Below are 14,553 nucleotides of genomic sequence, written 5' to 3' on the forward strand. Positions count from 1 at the left end.
CAAACACACTTATTGTGAAAATAGACATCAGCAAAGAGAAAGTGCTTTTCCACATAAAAATCTAAAATGGACATAAATGAAAAATAAGATTACTAATTATATATCTCTTTTCCCATATTTCTGGAAAAATAGGTTTAGATGAACTAGATACATGGAGTATTTTTGGTCTGGGAGATTCATTCTATCGGAATTATCTTAGAAGAAGTGGTTGTTTCTGTCACCACCACGAAGGATTAAAAAAACACAAATGTTTGTTATCTGCTTGTTTCTTGTAATGCCCTTAGGGATTCGTCTTCCCAGCCTTTAACAAAGGCATTGCTTCTGTGACGCTGTTTCAGTAAAACATTGAAGCCTGAATGTGAACTCATTTCATCGCCTGCTGGGCCTGCATTTTCCCAGCCCTAATATAACAAAAGGGCACAGCGACACAAAAAAATAGTGTTTTCTTATTCTTGAAATACTAATGTCTCTTTCCATGCTTGTACTTGTTTTAATTTAGTCCAAGTATGGGCTGTATCATGAAGACTGCTTAAGAAGTTATTTGTAATTATAGGTTTTTGAACAGATTTCACAGCATATCCTCATTTATTATTAAAATTCTCCACTCGTAATCTTTAAGTGTTATTCTCACTCACCATTTTATACTTCATGTCCTCCACCTGGCACTTTGTGTCCCAGGCACCATACTTTGCATACAGTAGATACCTGGGGTTGATTCTGTAATCCAGCATGAGCATGCTGCCATAATGCAGTCACGAAGTCCTGCGGCAGCAAACAGTTACGGAATTTCTACTGGGGGTGGAGAAGTTCCTGAACGATGTCGAGTAAAGGAACTGAGAGCTTCTTGAGGGCGGGACACCTGATTCAGTTCTGGTACATAGTAGATACTCAATAACGCTGAATGAACAGGCTCGGTGGAGTCAATAAATAAAACCCTATTCTGAAAACGTTCGCCGCCGAGTTCCATCCAGGCGTCTGAGACCTGCCTGGTACGAGTGCTACAAGATGACTGGGCCCTGTTGTTTCCAACTTCACAGACATTGTAATTCTATGCTACAATTTTCGTATTTTCTCTTACGACAAAAAGAGGATTTTGAGTTCTCTCCTCAGAGACTTAACTACAAACGTGCGGCACCTCTGCGGCCCCGCGGCGCGCCCCTCACAGAGAACGCGACGCACCCTTGGGCGGAGCGGGCCAAGCTCCCAGCGCGTCCCGCGGCTGCGCCGCGACGATCCTGAAGGGGTCGCTGTTCCCGCGATAACCTTTATAAAGGCTCCGCCCCGCGGCCGGCGCTCGCTTCCTCCGTTGGGGGCCCTTCCCCGCACGGCCAGAACGCGGGTCGGTTCGTCTCCGGCTCGCCCACCGCGCCCAGCGCCAACGTTAGCGGCCGCACCCCAGACGAGATAGGCCTTGCGTCTCAACTGCTGCCGCTCGGAGGCGCTCGTTCTCTCCCTTCGCCCCACCCTCTCTCTCCCCCTTGACGGAAACGACAGCTGCGGCGGCAGGGCTGGCGCCGCCTCCCTCCACCTACCACGTCTGTCCCCGCCACTCCCGCCCGGCGCCCCAGCCCGACCGCGGCGCCTCCGCCTCCCAGCTAGGTCAGCGGGCAGCTCCGCCCGGCTGCCGCCCAGGATGAACATCATGGATTTCAACGTGAAGAAGTTGGCGGCGGACGCGGGCACCTTCTTGAGTCGTGCTGTGCAGGTACCACTTTGGGGGTTCGGGGGGAGGGTTGGCGGTGCCCGGGGCCAAGGAGGGGACGCCGGAGCGCCCAGCCCGAGGCAGCGCTCTCCGCACCCAGTCTCGCCGACCGCACGGCAGGCCTGCTGCGGCCGGAGGCCCGGGTGATGGGCGCGGCCTGGTGCCCCTCCGGGCCTGGCTGTCGTTTTCTGAACCCCTCCAGCCCAACCACCGCTCCCCGGGAAGTGAGGCGTGGTGGGGACGCGACTGGGAGTTTCCTCCCGCCCCTGGAAGACACCTTGAATTCGGCCTCGAGCCGACGCATAGCACCTCCTGCCTTTCTGACCCCACCACGCGAGTGCTGGTGTGACCTCCCGGGGCGGGAGGAGGCCTTGCGCGTCCCGGCGCGGTAGCAGAGACACAGACTGTTTATTCTTGCACCACCCCCACCTCTTCCTTTCCTCTCTCTCGCCCTCCCCATTGATTCTAAGAAGGAAGTTTCCTTTTCCTGCTCCTCAACCCAAACAGCTGCCAACACAGTTCCCTCCAGCCCTCTCTCTCCATGAAAGGACAGTCCCTGGCCTTGGCAGTCCGCGGAAGAAATGGAGATCGCCACTTGGCGTCCAGACTTTGCCAGGGCCACGGGAAACATGGAGTTTGAGAGTTCTCATTCTCAAAATGATAAGCATCGGCGGTAGAGCAAGGAGAGAGGGGAGAGATTCATATGCCTATAGTCGCAGCGGAAGGCTTCAAAATACACTTTAAAGGGGAAAAGTTAACCATCTCGCGGTATTCCCCTATCAAGGAAGTATCAGTACTGGGGAACTTGGACAGTTTCTACAGTCATCACCCACATTATGTCAGTTCAGTTAAATCTATGAACAGATGTAAATTTCACAACATGAGTTGTAAACAATCTGGTGTTTAAGTTAATGACATAGTCACAGTAGCAACAACAATCTCTTTTGTAAGGAGAAAACAACGATTTCTAATATGCATGACAAACCGATACTGAAATGTAAAACAGTTGTATTGCTTCACTGCTCTCCTTGTCTCCTTTACCCCAGTTTTATTGGCATAGTTGATCTTACATTGCACTATTCTTGGCAAAAGAATGGTAGAACCAGAACAAGGTAACAGCTGCCTTAATTGTGAAAAAACTATGTCAAACATTTTGCTAGCTATTTGACGAATCATCTCCAGTCCTTTCTGTAACTTTGCCAGGTAGATACTATTAGCTCCCTTTTATACATGAGGAAGCAGCCTCAGGGAAATTAGGTAACTTGCTTAGCTCAAATGGCTAGTAAATAGCCAGGTATTGTCCGATCTATTACTTATTGTAAGCTCTTTCTCTTTTCCTGGATAAAAATTGCAGGTTTAGGAGATATAGAATAATGGAATATTACAGCTTAAGAGACCTTAAAGATGATCTAGTACAATCTAAGCATTTCATTAATACTTAAGCAAGTAAGAATTATGAGATGGGAAATTCCTTGTAGGTATTGATTTCCAAGTTCCAAAATCTGCATGGTGAATTCTTCTCCTGCACTAAAATATATTTATGCCTCCACTATAAGGTATATTGTAAAGACATTGAACCTTATCGTTAAAATAATTTCTTGATTTAAATTAGCCTCCTTCTACTAGTTCAAAGACTAGGTGCAAGAATGAGTGAGAGTCTGAAATGAATTTTGATTTGTGAGACTCAGTGTTGACTGCATAAGAGGCAGAGACTTTGGTATTGTTTTAATGGTGATTCCCTAAGATTTCAGATGCTGATGCTGATGCAGATTTGACACTATATAATGCCACTCCTTTAAATGCAGTTAGGTACGTTTCCAAATATATAATCCAACTGTTTAAATAGGACATATATTAGAATTTGATTTAAGTTGTCAGTAGACTCAATTTTAAAAATCTGGCAAAGTTCTCAAAATGTGCTGCTTCACAAATAATTTATAATTACTCATTGTTTCACATTCTTTAGGTAAAAGTTTTTAAATTCTATCCTAATCTGTTAGCTTACAAATAATTTTCAGTCTTAAAAACTTAAGTACCTACTCCATGTGTACCTGTCACTACTATTTTGGACACTGGTGATACAGTAGTGAATAAAATCAACAAAACATCTGCCCTCCCAGAGCTTACAGTCTATCAGGAAAGGACAAACTATAAATACTTGAGGTGGGGGTAAAGAAAAAGGCCAGAGAGGACAGGTTAATGGCAGAGGTGGCAGTTGTTGCCCTGTTGTTGGTCAAGACAAGCCTTTCTAATGGGATCATATTCGAAGAGACCTCAAGAAAGTCACAGTTCCCAGTTTTTTAGAGAAAAAGGATTTTAGGCAGAGGGAACAAGTGCAAAGACTCTGAGGTTGCAGGGGTACTAGGGAGACAAGTTAGAGAGCTGTGGCCATAGGACAGGCAAAATATGACTTAATAAGAGTAATAGCAGGAGAACTTCAGAATCTGTCCAGTACTGCTTGTTAGATTGGCTCTGGGGTCTAAGAAAGATGTTTACTTGAGCCATTTACTAAGAAGATTAAAAATTCAGGAGGAATAGGCTCCTTTATTATATCTTTTTATATTAAGTCTGTATATGTTAGAGATATGTTCTGAAATATTGATGTATAAACTATATTCATATCTGAGAAGTGCTTTAATATATTTCAGAAGAAAAAAAGGAGTATTTGAAACAACATTGGCAGAACGTTGCTAGGCGAAGCTTGGTTATGTGTTCATGAGGCTTCATTATACTATTTTACTTTTGTATGTGTTTGACATTTTCACAATACATTTTTTTAAATAAACTATATTAGAAAAAAAGATGGTTCCAAATGTAACATGAAATTTGGAATGCTCAGTAGTAATTTTAAACAAAACACTGCTTTTTCTTTTCAGTGTTTAGACAACTGAGTTCCTACTCTAAATTGAGTTGACATCAGTATATTGCCAAAGTGCCAGGTTTCATGCTAAGAATAGCGTTAAGAGCTATGCCAGTTACTCATTATAAGTAATAAGAACAGTGAGAATGGAATTCAGTATTCACATTTCTAAATAATAATTTCTATTCAAATCAAATTATACCTTAAGGGATAGGCCATTCTCTGATTGACCAACTGTCATACATTTTTTTCATTTTATTTAAACATTTTTAAGTTAAAAATTAAACATGTTCCCTGTTTTAAAAAAAGTAAAATCAAACTATTAAAGCATATAAATGGGTCTCATTACTCTCACCCTTCGAAAATTTGTGTGCCGTAGTGCTGTGAACTTCATGACTGCTAGCTATTTTCTGAGAAAGAAAAAGTCTTTTAAAATTTAGTTGCAAGGTTGGCCTTGATCTCCCGTTTAATTTAGCAAGCGTTCATGGTGTATCTAAGCTGGAGATGTAAAGATGACTATGATGATGCCCTCAACAAGCTCTTGTCAGATACTACATGGATGGAATTCCAACTCGGCCAAATAGTATCTCTCAAGCCCTTTTGAAATCCCATTTCCTTGATAGAATTTAGACTGCAAATCACTTCGCCATGTCTGTCAAATTCTAACAAAACATGTCACATTCAAAGTCCATACATTTTATCATTATGCAAAAACTAGTGTTATCCAAAACTGTTCTCATCCTTTGGTGCTACTGGTGTTGATTTAGTAGACGACTAGATAGAAGACATTTGTTAACCTAATATTAAAACAATTATATATGAGCTTAGGACAGTGGTTCTTGGTATTAGCTGCATTTAAAATTATCTGAAGACTCTCTACAGGATACAGCCTAGTCCAGTTAAATTAGAATCCTTGGAGTTGGATTTGGCATCATTGTTTTTGAAAGCTCCCCAACTAATTCTTAAGAGCAGCTAAAATTGAGAACCAATTAAGAAGGATCTACTTTACAGTTTATTAGTACATTATATTCAGAATTTGTTATGCATTTTCTCCCAAGAAGTTTATGTTGCTTTTTAAATATTACTTACCCAAAGAATTGACAAAGTTTATATTAAATAAATGTCTTTAATCACACAACCTTTTTACTTGTAGTCCTTTTTTTCTTTCTAGTAAAGCAGGATATGGAATCTAGGCTCCTTATTTCATACTGTAGGCTACATTCCTGTCCTGTAGTAAAGGAAGGATTACAGTGCCTGGCATAATATGGCTGACTCAAAGACAATTTTTTCCTTAAGAGAAAATTTCCTTAGAGAAAATTTATAAAGGGGATTAAACTTTCTGTTCTCATGTGATTTTACTGTATTACTAATGAAATATTATGAAAGAATTGTACATCAAATTACATTTTAAAGAACACTGGGTTTTAATGACTTACTTGCATGCTGACTTTCAATATGGGTTTTCACAAATGTTTTTAATTATTAAATGGTACTGCTATACATTAGAATACATGCTTAAAATTAACTGTAGTGTCTAATTAACAGCTATTATCAAGAGACTACAAAATAATGATTTTGGACTTAAAAATGTTGAAAACTAAAATTCTTAAGGGTAAAATTCAAAATTTTTGGTAATTAGGAATGGGATCTTTTTGAAAAAGAATAGGTCTTTTGTCCTTCTAAAAAGAGTACTGCTACTATAATTTTATATTTGTGTGTAGGCGGTACCGTTAAGATCATAAAAACCTTGAAGGCAAGTCATATGCTGATCATACATATCACAGTAGAAGAAAATACATACAGTATTCTCCATAAATATTTTTATTAATGATTTAAACTTCCTTAATTGACTTGATATAACTCATTTTGTGCAGTATATGCATTCTTAAAAACGTTTTAAAGAAAAATGTGTGTATTTAATATTGTACTATTTTGTTTATATGTCTTACCTTCTGATTAACAATGGAAAACAATTTTTAAGAGACCCCATAATGATAAAATCATGGGAAATATTATGCCTTTTACAATTATACATTTAAGTAATAAAATTTAAATTTTAAATTTCAACTTAAATGTATAACATTAGCAGTATTCTTATGTCTCCCCTCACACTTTTTTGTTGTTGTTCATCCTACAGGATTAAAGTTAGCCTTAACTTGATGATTATTGACTATCATGTAGGAAGCAGAGGTGGACTGTAGGCTGCAACTGATCAGAGTCCTGTGAACAAAGACGCGGGGGCAAGGCAGCATAGAATACGTTTGGATAATGGCGATAGAAAATATTTGTTTAAAATCAAGTATTTACTGGAAGGGTAGTGTAATAAGACTGTGATTCAAATAGATTGAATCTCAATACTAACACCTTGAGGAAAATGTTTAACCATTCTGAGCTTCAACTTCTTCATCACTAAAATTATGATTCTTACCTATAACAATATTTTTAGTGTTCGATATAAAATATACAGCTTAATATATGGCATTTTTTAATATATGCTAAGCCCTGATGTTGTTAAGAATACAGAAATATATTGTAAAAGATCTTACTGAGAAAAGATCTTACTGAGAAAAGAAAACATTAAAAAAACATATTAGAGGATAAAATGACTATATATAATGTACTGAAATGTGAAGCACAGATGTAGAGTAAAAAAAAAAAAACACAACTTTTTTGCTCTCAGAAAATGCAAATAAACATCAAATAGAATTTATTACTGATACTTAAATACATTGTTTATGTGGGCCTTTCTATAGAACTACTGTTTTTTAAACAGATTTTCTATAATTAATCAGACTCTTTATCCCACTCATACTTAAGCATTCCTTACATTATTATTTGTTTTTTAGCCTTCTGAACTACTGTAGTAAAAAAAAACCTATTATGTTTATAGAATTTTACTTTATAAGTCAATTTACATATTTTGTTTCTTGCTTAGACTCATACACATAAATGACTTGTTGCAAATACTCGTGTTTGCTCTATTATACTTTTACACTCGCTTTGTCTTTTTTCACTAAAAAACTAAAAAAAGGTGTTTAATGAGCAATACGTGTAAGGTAGTGTCCTGAGAATCACAAAGAAAATGACGTTAAATAATTAAGCAAACAAGCCTTTTGACCTAAAGATTAAAATGTTTTATTTTCCAAATAATGAACTTTCTAGTTGTTGGTTCTCTGAAATACTATTAAGAGAAAACTTACCCTGAAACCTAACTTGCTTGTATCAGATAAACTAAGAGATTATTTCTTTAATCACTATTTATAAATATTGTTTAGTAATTTCTAGCCCATACATTTAATTCCAGTGTATTTCTAAAACATAATTTTATGTACTGAAAAAAATAAGCCTGCAAGTTTATATTGTTTCATTTAGCTTTTTCATTTAGCTTTCCTATAACAGAAACCATATCTTCTGGGTCTTAGCAGAGTACTTTCACAAAGACTGACCTAATGAATAATGATTTTTAAATTATAAATCTGTTGATTATTGAATTATCTGTTCTTGGTTATTAAATAAAATTAAGGACTTCTACCAAAAAATATTTAATATGTGAAAAGGTGATACTAATGATCCTCTAGAAATATAACCAGAAGATAAGTCATCAGAGGACTCTATACTTTTCCCTTGATTCTTTACATAACTCATTTCTTATCATTTGGTCTTAGGTTAGTTGTTACCTGCTCAGAGGTGCTATTTTCTAACCACTCAAGTCTCAATCATCAAACTCCTGCTCCCTCTTTCAGGCCTCCCACTTTGAAGCTTTCCCTGATTCTCCTGCTCCCCTCTCCCTCTGCAGAGTGAATTCTTTCTTCCTCTATACTTGAATTCATTAATTCACTCAGTTAATCATTAAATAACTCAGTCAAGAAACTAGGACCATCTGTGTTCGTCCTCTCTCCACCATTTTTTTTATCTTTGTATCCTTATTAAATTATTTACTTGTTTATCATCTGCCCCCATTAAAAATGTAAGCTTCCTAAGAGCAGCTTACAGACAAGGTTGTCTGTTTTTTCGTTTTTTTCGTTGCTGAAACTCACGTGTTTAGAATAGTGCCTAGCACATTATGGATGTTGAATATTTGTGAAGGATGAATGGAGTGAACAAACATATACTTATTAAGGTGCTAAGTGAAGAATTTTGCTCTATTGGTAGGTCATCCTTTATAGGTGATGTTCACCTGGGTGTATGTTTTCCTTTTTTTTTTCCCCTCCGATCGGTTGCTTTATCTGAGAGATAATCTGTTTAACCATTGGAAGTAGTAGACGTCAAACATAGAAACTTCTATACCTCTAAAGGAAGTCTATTGCTTAGCATCTCAGGGACCTGTAAAGAAGACCAGAGTTCTTTTTTAAGAATGAGATTGCAGAGTTACCCAGCTGACCTTGAGACAAGGGTTTTGATCTTTTGCCCAGTACTTCACCTATCCTCAGTTGCAGTACAGTGGAAGTTTACAGACCTAGGCAATAGTTTTGGAACTGCTTTTTTCAGACCCACCCATTGGGTCTGGTCTTGGCTGCAGGGCAGTCTCAAAAAGACCTAAGACTTTATAAAAGCTGTTGAAACTGTTATTTCTAGCCCCTGAACGAGACCTTTGGTGGGGGGTTGTAACCAGAGGTCTAAGAATAACATTCTAGAGGACCTTTTAGCTAAAAGTGCTGACAATCAATTGAAAGTATTAGACCAAGAAGAAGGATGCCGGAAGAAACATAATAAAACTCAGAAAAATAGAGCAACAAAAGATATTTTAAGAAATGAGAGAAAGAAAGAGAAAAAGCAAGATGAACATATTATTAGCCAGAAATAAGTCACAACTAAAGAGCATAGAATTAGTGCCAATGACATACCTCTTAAAATGGGGGAAAGCCACAAATGCTAGAAAATAATTATGCATGATAAAGCAGCCTGTGTCATCATCACTTTTAGTTAAAAGTATCCAGAAGTATCCACAAAATCTACATGGAAATCTTTTTGCTTCTCTGTTATCCGCCTTTTCTCAAAAGCCACTCAAGATAATAAAATTGATACATTGAGTATTTAACTTTATTTTATAATCTTTAAAAGATGCCTTCCTAGTACGAATAGTATATATTCCAAAAGTTAGTCTGTAAATCAGTTGCTGGAACATATATATCCTGAAGAAACAACTTAAATGATAGTTTTCCTGAACATCCCATAAAAGCCTATCTAACTAGGTGTGATTAAAATGCCAATAATACAAAGCCACATTAAACATAAACAGCCCTTTTTAAATTCAAAATAATAGTTACCAGGCACTGAACAAAGTGATTTATATACATACTCTTACTTAATTCTCAAAGCACTACAAGATAGTATTGTCTCTCTTTTATGATAGAGGATGCCTAAGAAATATATAAAAGTTTGTTCAGGTTACACAGCATTGCAGCCAGGATATGAATTCAAATTCAACTGACTCAAAGCTCTTACTCCTTACCACTATACTAAACTACCTTTATAAGTAAGAAATATTTATATGCTTTATATACCAGGCTATATGCTAGATTTTCTATAAAGTTCACACCATACATTTTAGCAAAACTAAGATATGTGTTAACTATAAGGGTCATAATAAGTGCCACAGGGGTATAGATAAATTACCATAGAAGAAAAAATAAAGTAACATTCATATGCAGTGGTTTATAAATAATTTTTTTGTATGTTTGAGATTATTTGGATTTGAATTTTCTTTTTATTTTTGATATAAGTTCCTAAAATGTATTTGAGGTATATTTAATTTTTTTTTTTTTTTTAATAATCAATAACAGTTCACAGAAGAAAAGCTTGGCCAGGCAGAGAAGACAGAATTGGATGCTCACTTAGAGAACCTCCTTAGTAAAGCTGAATGTACCAAAATATGGACAGAAAAAATAATGAAACAAACTGAAGTATTATTGCAGCCGAACCCAAGTAAGAAACTTTTTACTTTTGTCTACCTTAATGACTAATCTTATTAAAAGGTACTGTTGGTAGGTTTTTTAATGTGAAAAACAAAGTTTTACTGGCTTTTGGAAATCAGAATTTTTTGGTTTGCAGCTTTGAAGTTTATGGTTATTTTTGTGTGCTTTTGGTGAAGAAGTGAGTGATAAACACTTCTTTGTGTACCCTCTAATAAATTGACAAATAATGTTTTTCAGGCCTTTGTAGAATCCTCTTGAAAACTCAATTTCAGGCACTCAAATTCAGTGACTTTGAATTTTAAGAGGGATGTGAAAATAAGTTAATCTTTTTTCATACAGGGAGAATTATCCCTAAGTAATTAAGGGGAAATTATATAGAAAGTTAATTAGTTACCAATTATTTATGTTTATGTTAAGCTTTACATTTTTATATAAATCATTTTCATTTGATTTCACACAACTCTAAGGTTTTCAGATCACTCAACTCAACCTTGCAAATATTTAAAAATATTAGTAATTCTGTGCTATTTTAGTTAAATTGTGGTGACTTTTTAAAATAGGCCTTTACACTTTGAGGCCTATTATCTGTGGAAACCATGTGGTACCTCTTATTCATTTAAGGCTCCTTACATTATATACCATGGCACCTTAAAGAAAAAGTAGTAGACATTTTACTCTTGTTCCTTGCTCTATCCAGAGTTCCTCGCATTTATAGTCTGTTCTACAACATGTTCTTCTGAATAGCAGATAAGCTCATACACAACTGATGAACAGGAATGGTGTCACTATAAAGAATTATGATGGCTCATATAATACAATTTTACATTAGTTATTTAAGTCTGAAGTAGTAACAGAATTATTTTTGGGTTTTGTTTGTGCTCCAGTTATAAAGTTACATAGATTTTGAGTGATCAAACCCAACTCTTCTTGTAAGCCCTGTTATTTTTACTGTATGATTTTTCAGAACCTAAGTTTTTGCAGAAATGTATATTGAATTATAGCAGACTTGCCTACATACTTAAGGTTTTATTATGACTTATGGAAATGAAACATTTAAAATATACCAAATGTTTTGTTAACTGAACAAAATCAACATGGCATTCAACTCTAAACTTAACTAAATAGAAAACAGCAAAGCTTTCTAAGAATCACTCTCACAGTCAGTAAATGAAATTCTGAAATTTAGGTAACATCTTCTAAATGATTATGTTTTGAACTGACTCATTTTGGTTTCAGCTAATTTGATAGTTTTTAAATTCATGCTTCGAAACTTCTGACACTGCATCAGAGACTACTAGAAAAGCGAGTAGTCCAACTGCCTAGTTTATGTATTATAATAAACACTTGCCAACTCTTGAAGTGTTTTTGTTACTAGTTCAGCTCATTTTTGAAATTTTCAGTGCACTATGTGAAACTTCTACTTGTAGAGGAATTATGTGCTTAGAATTAAGTACTTAGAAGGAACCTATTTAACTAAGCTGCTTTTTGGATTTTAATTTTAATATATATTTAATCATTGTTTCTGGAAACAGACGTTTTTCTCATTTGTCCCTGAACTACCTCACTATTAGGCAGCAGTGTAAATGTGACTTTCTTAAATATTATGTTAAGAAGTGTTTATTCATATTTTACTCATTTTTTCCCCTTTTTTTCCTCCTTTATACTGATTTCCTATCATTGCTTTAACCATTTGTCTTGTATTTGAAAGCTATTTTTAACAATAAACTCTTTTGAGTAAATACATCCTCAGAGATATTTAAACATAAATAAAATTAAGCCAAGGCATCATATTGTTGATCTCTGTCTATAGACTATTCCAAGCCTGGATTGCCTTATTCTTTATAAACTCCTGTGCCTATATTTAAACTCTAGGAGGAGAGAGCTTGCAAGCAAGCAAAAGTGGGGAAGAGGTGTCAGAGTATGGCACTCTTTGGTTCTTCTGGGTACCTTATATCCATATTTTTATAGCTGTAAATTCCTGATTTTTAAATTATGAACAGATATTCAGAGTTGAAAGTTAGATACTAGGTGAATAGGGCAAAAAACAACTTCATTAAAAAATAAATACCAAACCTTGTTTGGAACATAAAATCCCATGAAATACTCATATAATAGTTTTACTTTATTTTAAAATATTTTTGTTCCAAAACATTTTATTGTATTTCTACAATGTAAGTTTCTTAGAGCTATATAATACCCTAATATATAAATTAAAAATTATATATTAAGATATGTACTTGAAAGCATGCTAATTTCATGTTTCATGTTTATTTTACAGGGTGATAAATGGCTAGTAGTAGAACAAAACAGCCTTTTAAATAGTTTTGCTCTTTTGAAACCTTTCTCCTAGATGCCAGGATAGAAGAATTTGTTTATGAGAAACTGGATAGAAAAGCTCCAAGTCGTATAAATAACCCAGAACTTTTGGGGCAATATATGATTGATGCAGGGACTGAATTTGGCCCAGGAACAGCTTATGGTAAGTGAAAGACAAAAAGGTCTGTTAAGAAATATCTTTATTTTTAGACTTTTACTACTTAGAGACATCATTAACATTTAGTAGAATCAATTTTAACTTCAAATTTTTATGTTAAAATTTTGGATGAATAAATATATACAATTTAATATATTTATATGTTGTTTTGAGAATTCACATGATCTTGTTAGGTGTAAAAGTTAAATGCATTCTTCACTTGTCCTTCCAGCGAATCTTGCAACAGCTCTGTTGTGGTACTTGTTAATGATATAGTGCAGTTTTTTTTACATATGTCTCCTCTAGTTGATAATAAGCTTTCTTGAGGGTTATTTAATTTATTTCTATAGGAAAGCGTCTGGCACATAGTAAGTGTTTGAATAAACCACTAGTGCTGTCATTACACAATAATGTCAGTACCACAAAAATGTTAACAATGGTTATCTTTAGATGTTTAGATTATATTTGTTTCCTTTATATAGTTTAATTTTTTATAATGTTTTACAGTTAATGACAGCTCTTTTAGTTGCCGTATTGAATTTTTTAATGTGTAACCGAAACAACATTTTTTGTCATTGTCCTTCAAATCTAATTTTCTCAGACCATAGATTGTCATATTTCTATAGCTTTTTTTCCTATTTATATATAATAATTTTCTTTATTAAGACTTCTTCAAGACATTGGTCCTTATTTGGGTATGAAATGGTAGGTAAATTAAATAATTTTCTACATACATTCCTGATTTATGAAATAGCTCATAAATTCTGGAACTAAATGGACTTAAACTTTACTAGTTCTCTTATGTCAGAAGAAAATAACCGAAATACTGTGTAATGAATGCCATTACTCTATTGACTGGCTTTTAGATATACAACTTTGAAACTTTTACATTGTGTTCTTCAAAATATAATTTTTTTCATTAGTTGGAAAATGCTTAAAATTTCTATAGTTTTATTTCTAAATTTTAGCTATTAATTTTTAGTAATTTTAGAAAAACTCGATACATTAAACAGATTTTTTTTTACCTGTTTTTGACAGACACAGTTTAGATGCTTGAGTTATAAAGGTATATGAAGAAGACCCAGCTTTTTCCTTCACCAAACTGAAGTCCTAGTGAATCATGAACATTTAAAAGGCTTTTGAACTTTTTTTTTTTAATTCACTTGATCTGTTTGTATCACTGTTATTTCCATTGAATGTACCCTTCACTGTTATTTCCATTGAATGTACCCTGATTACTAGAATGGAGCTTTGTGAATCTATTTATTAGTAATCTATAATAGCTAACAATTGAGTATTCCAGATATTAAGGCTAAGCACTTTACAATTTAAGTATTATTTCAGTAAATCCTCACTTATATCTTACTTATGATGTAAATTCTGTTATCTCCATTTTAAAGAAAAGGAAACTGAGTCTTACATAATTCATCCATGATCATATAGCTATTTATTGCAAATTAGATCTGTATCTAAAATTTGAGCTATTCACTATTATTTTATATTATTACCTTCCTTACCAATCACATCTAATTTCATCCTAACATGAAGGACTTAAAATCCAGAGAACTAAAGCCAGGTAGAGATAAAACTGGGAGTAGAACCT

At 35.1% G+C, this 14,553-nt stretch overlaps 1 protein-coding gene across 2 annotated transcripts in view; it reads left to right on the forward strand.

Annotated features, from left to right (window-relative positions):
- Positions 1-1,324: 1,324 nt before the first annotated feature.
- The window catches only part of SH3GLB1 (SH3 domain containing GRB2 like, endophilin B1), a 32,103-nt gene continuing 18,874 nt past the window's right edge, over positions 1,325-14,553 (forward strand). The window contains exons 1-3 of one of the 2 annotated variants that reach the window (XM_015595160.2): positions 1,325-1,705; positions 10,346-10,487; positions 12,828-12,956. In XM_015595160.2, coding sequence (XP_015450646.1) covers positions 1,634-1,705; positions 10,346-10,487; positions 12,828-12,956 — 343 coding nt within the window. In that variant the 5' untranslated portion in view covers positions 1,325-1,633. The remainder of the gene's footprint in view (positions 1,706-10,345; positions 10,488-12,827; positions 12,957-14,553) is intronic. The other variant, XM_006919379.3, reaches the window with a different exon arrangement.

Source organism: Pteropus alecto, unplaced genomic scaffold, assembly GCF_000325575.1.
Source record: "Pteropus alecto unplaced genomic scaffold, ASM32557v1 scaffold25, whole genome shotgun sequence".
Classification (NCBI taxonomy): domain Eukaryota; kingdom Metazoa; phylum Chordata; class Mammalia; order Chiroptera; family Pteropodidae; genus Pteropus; species Pteropus alecto.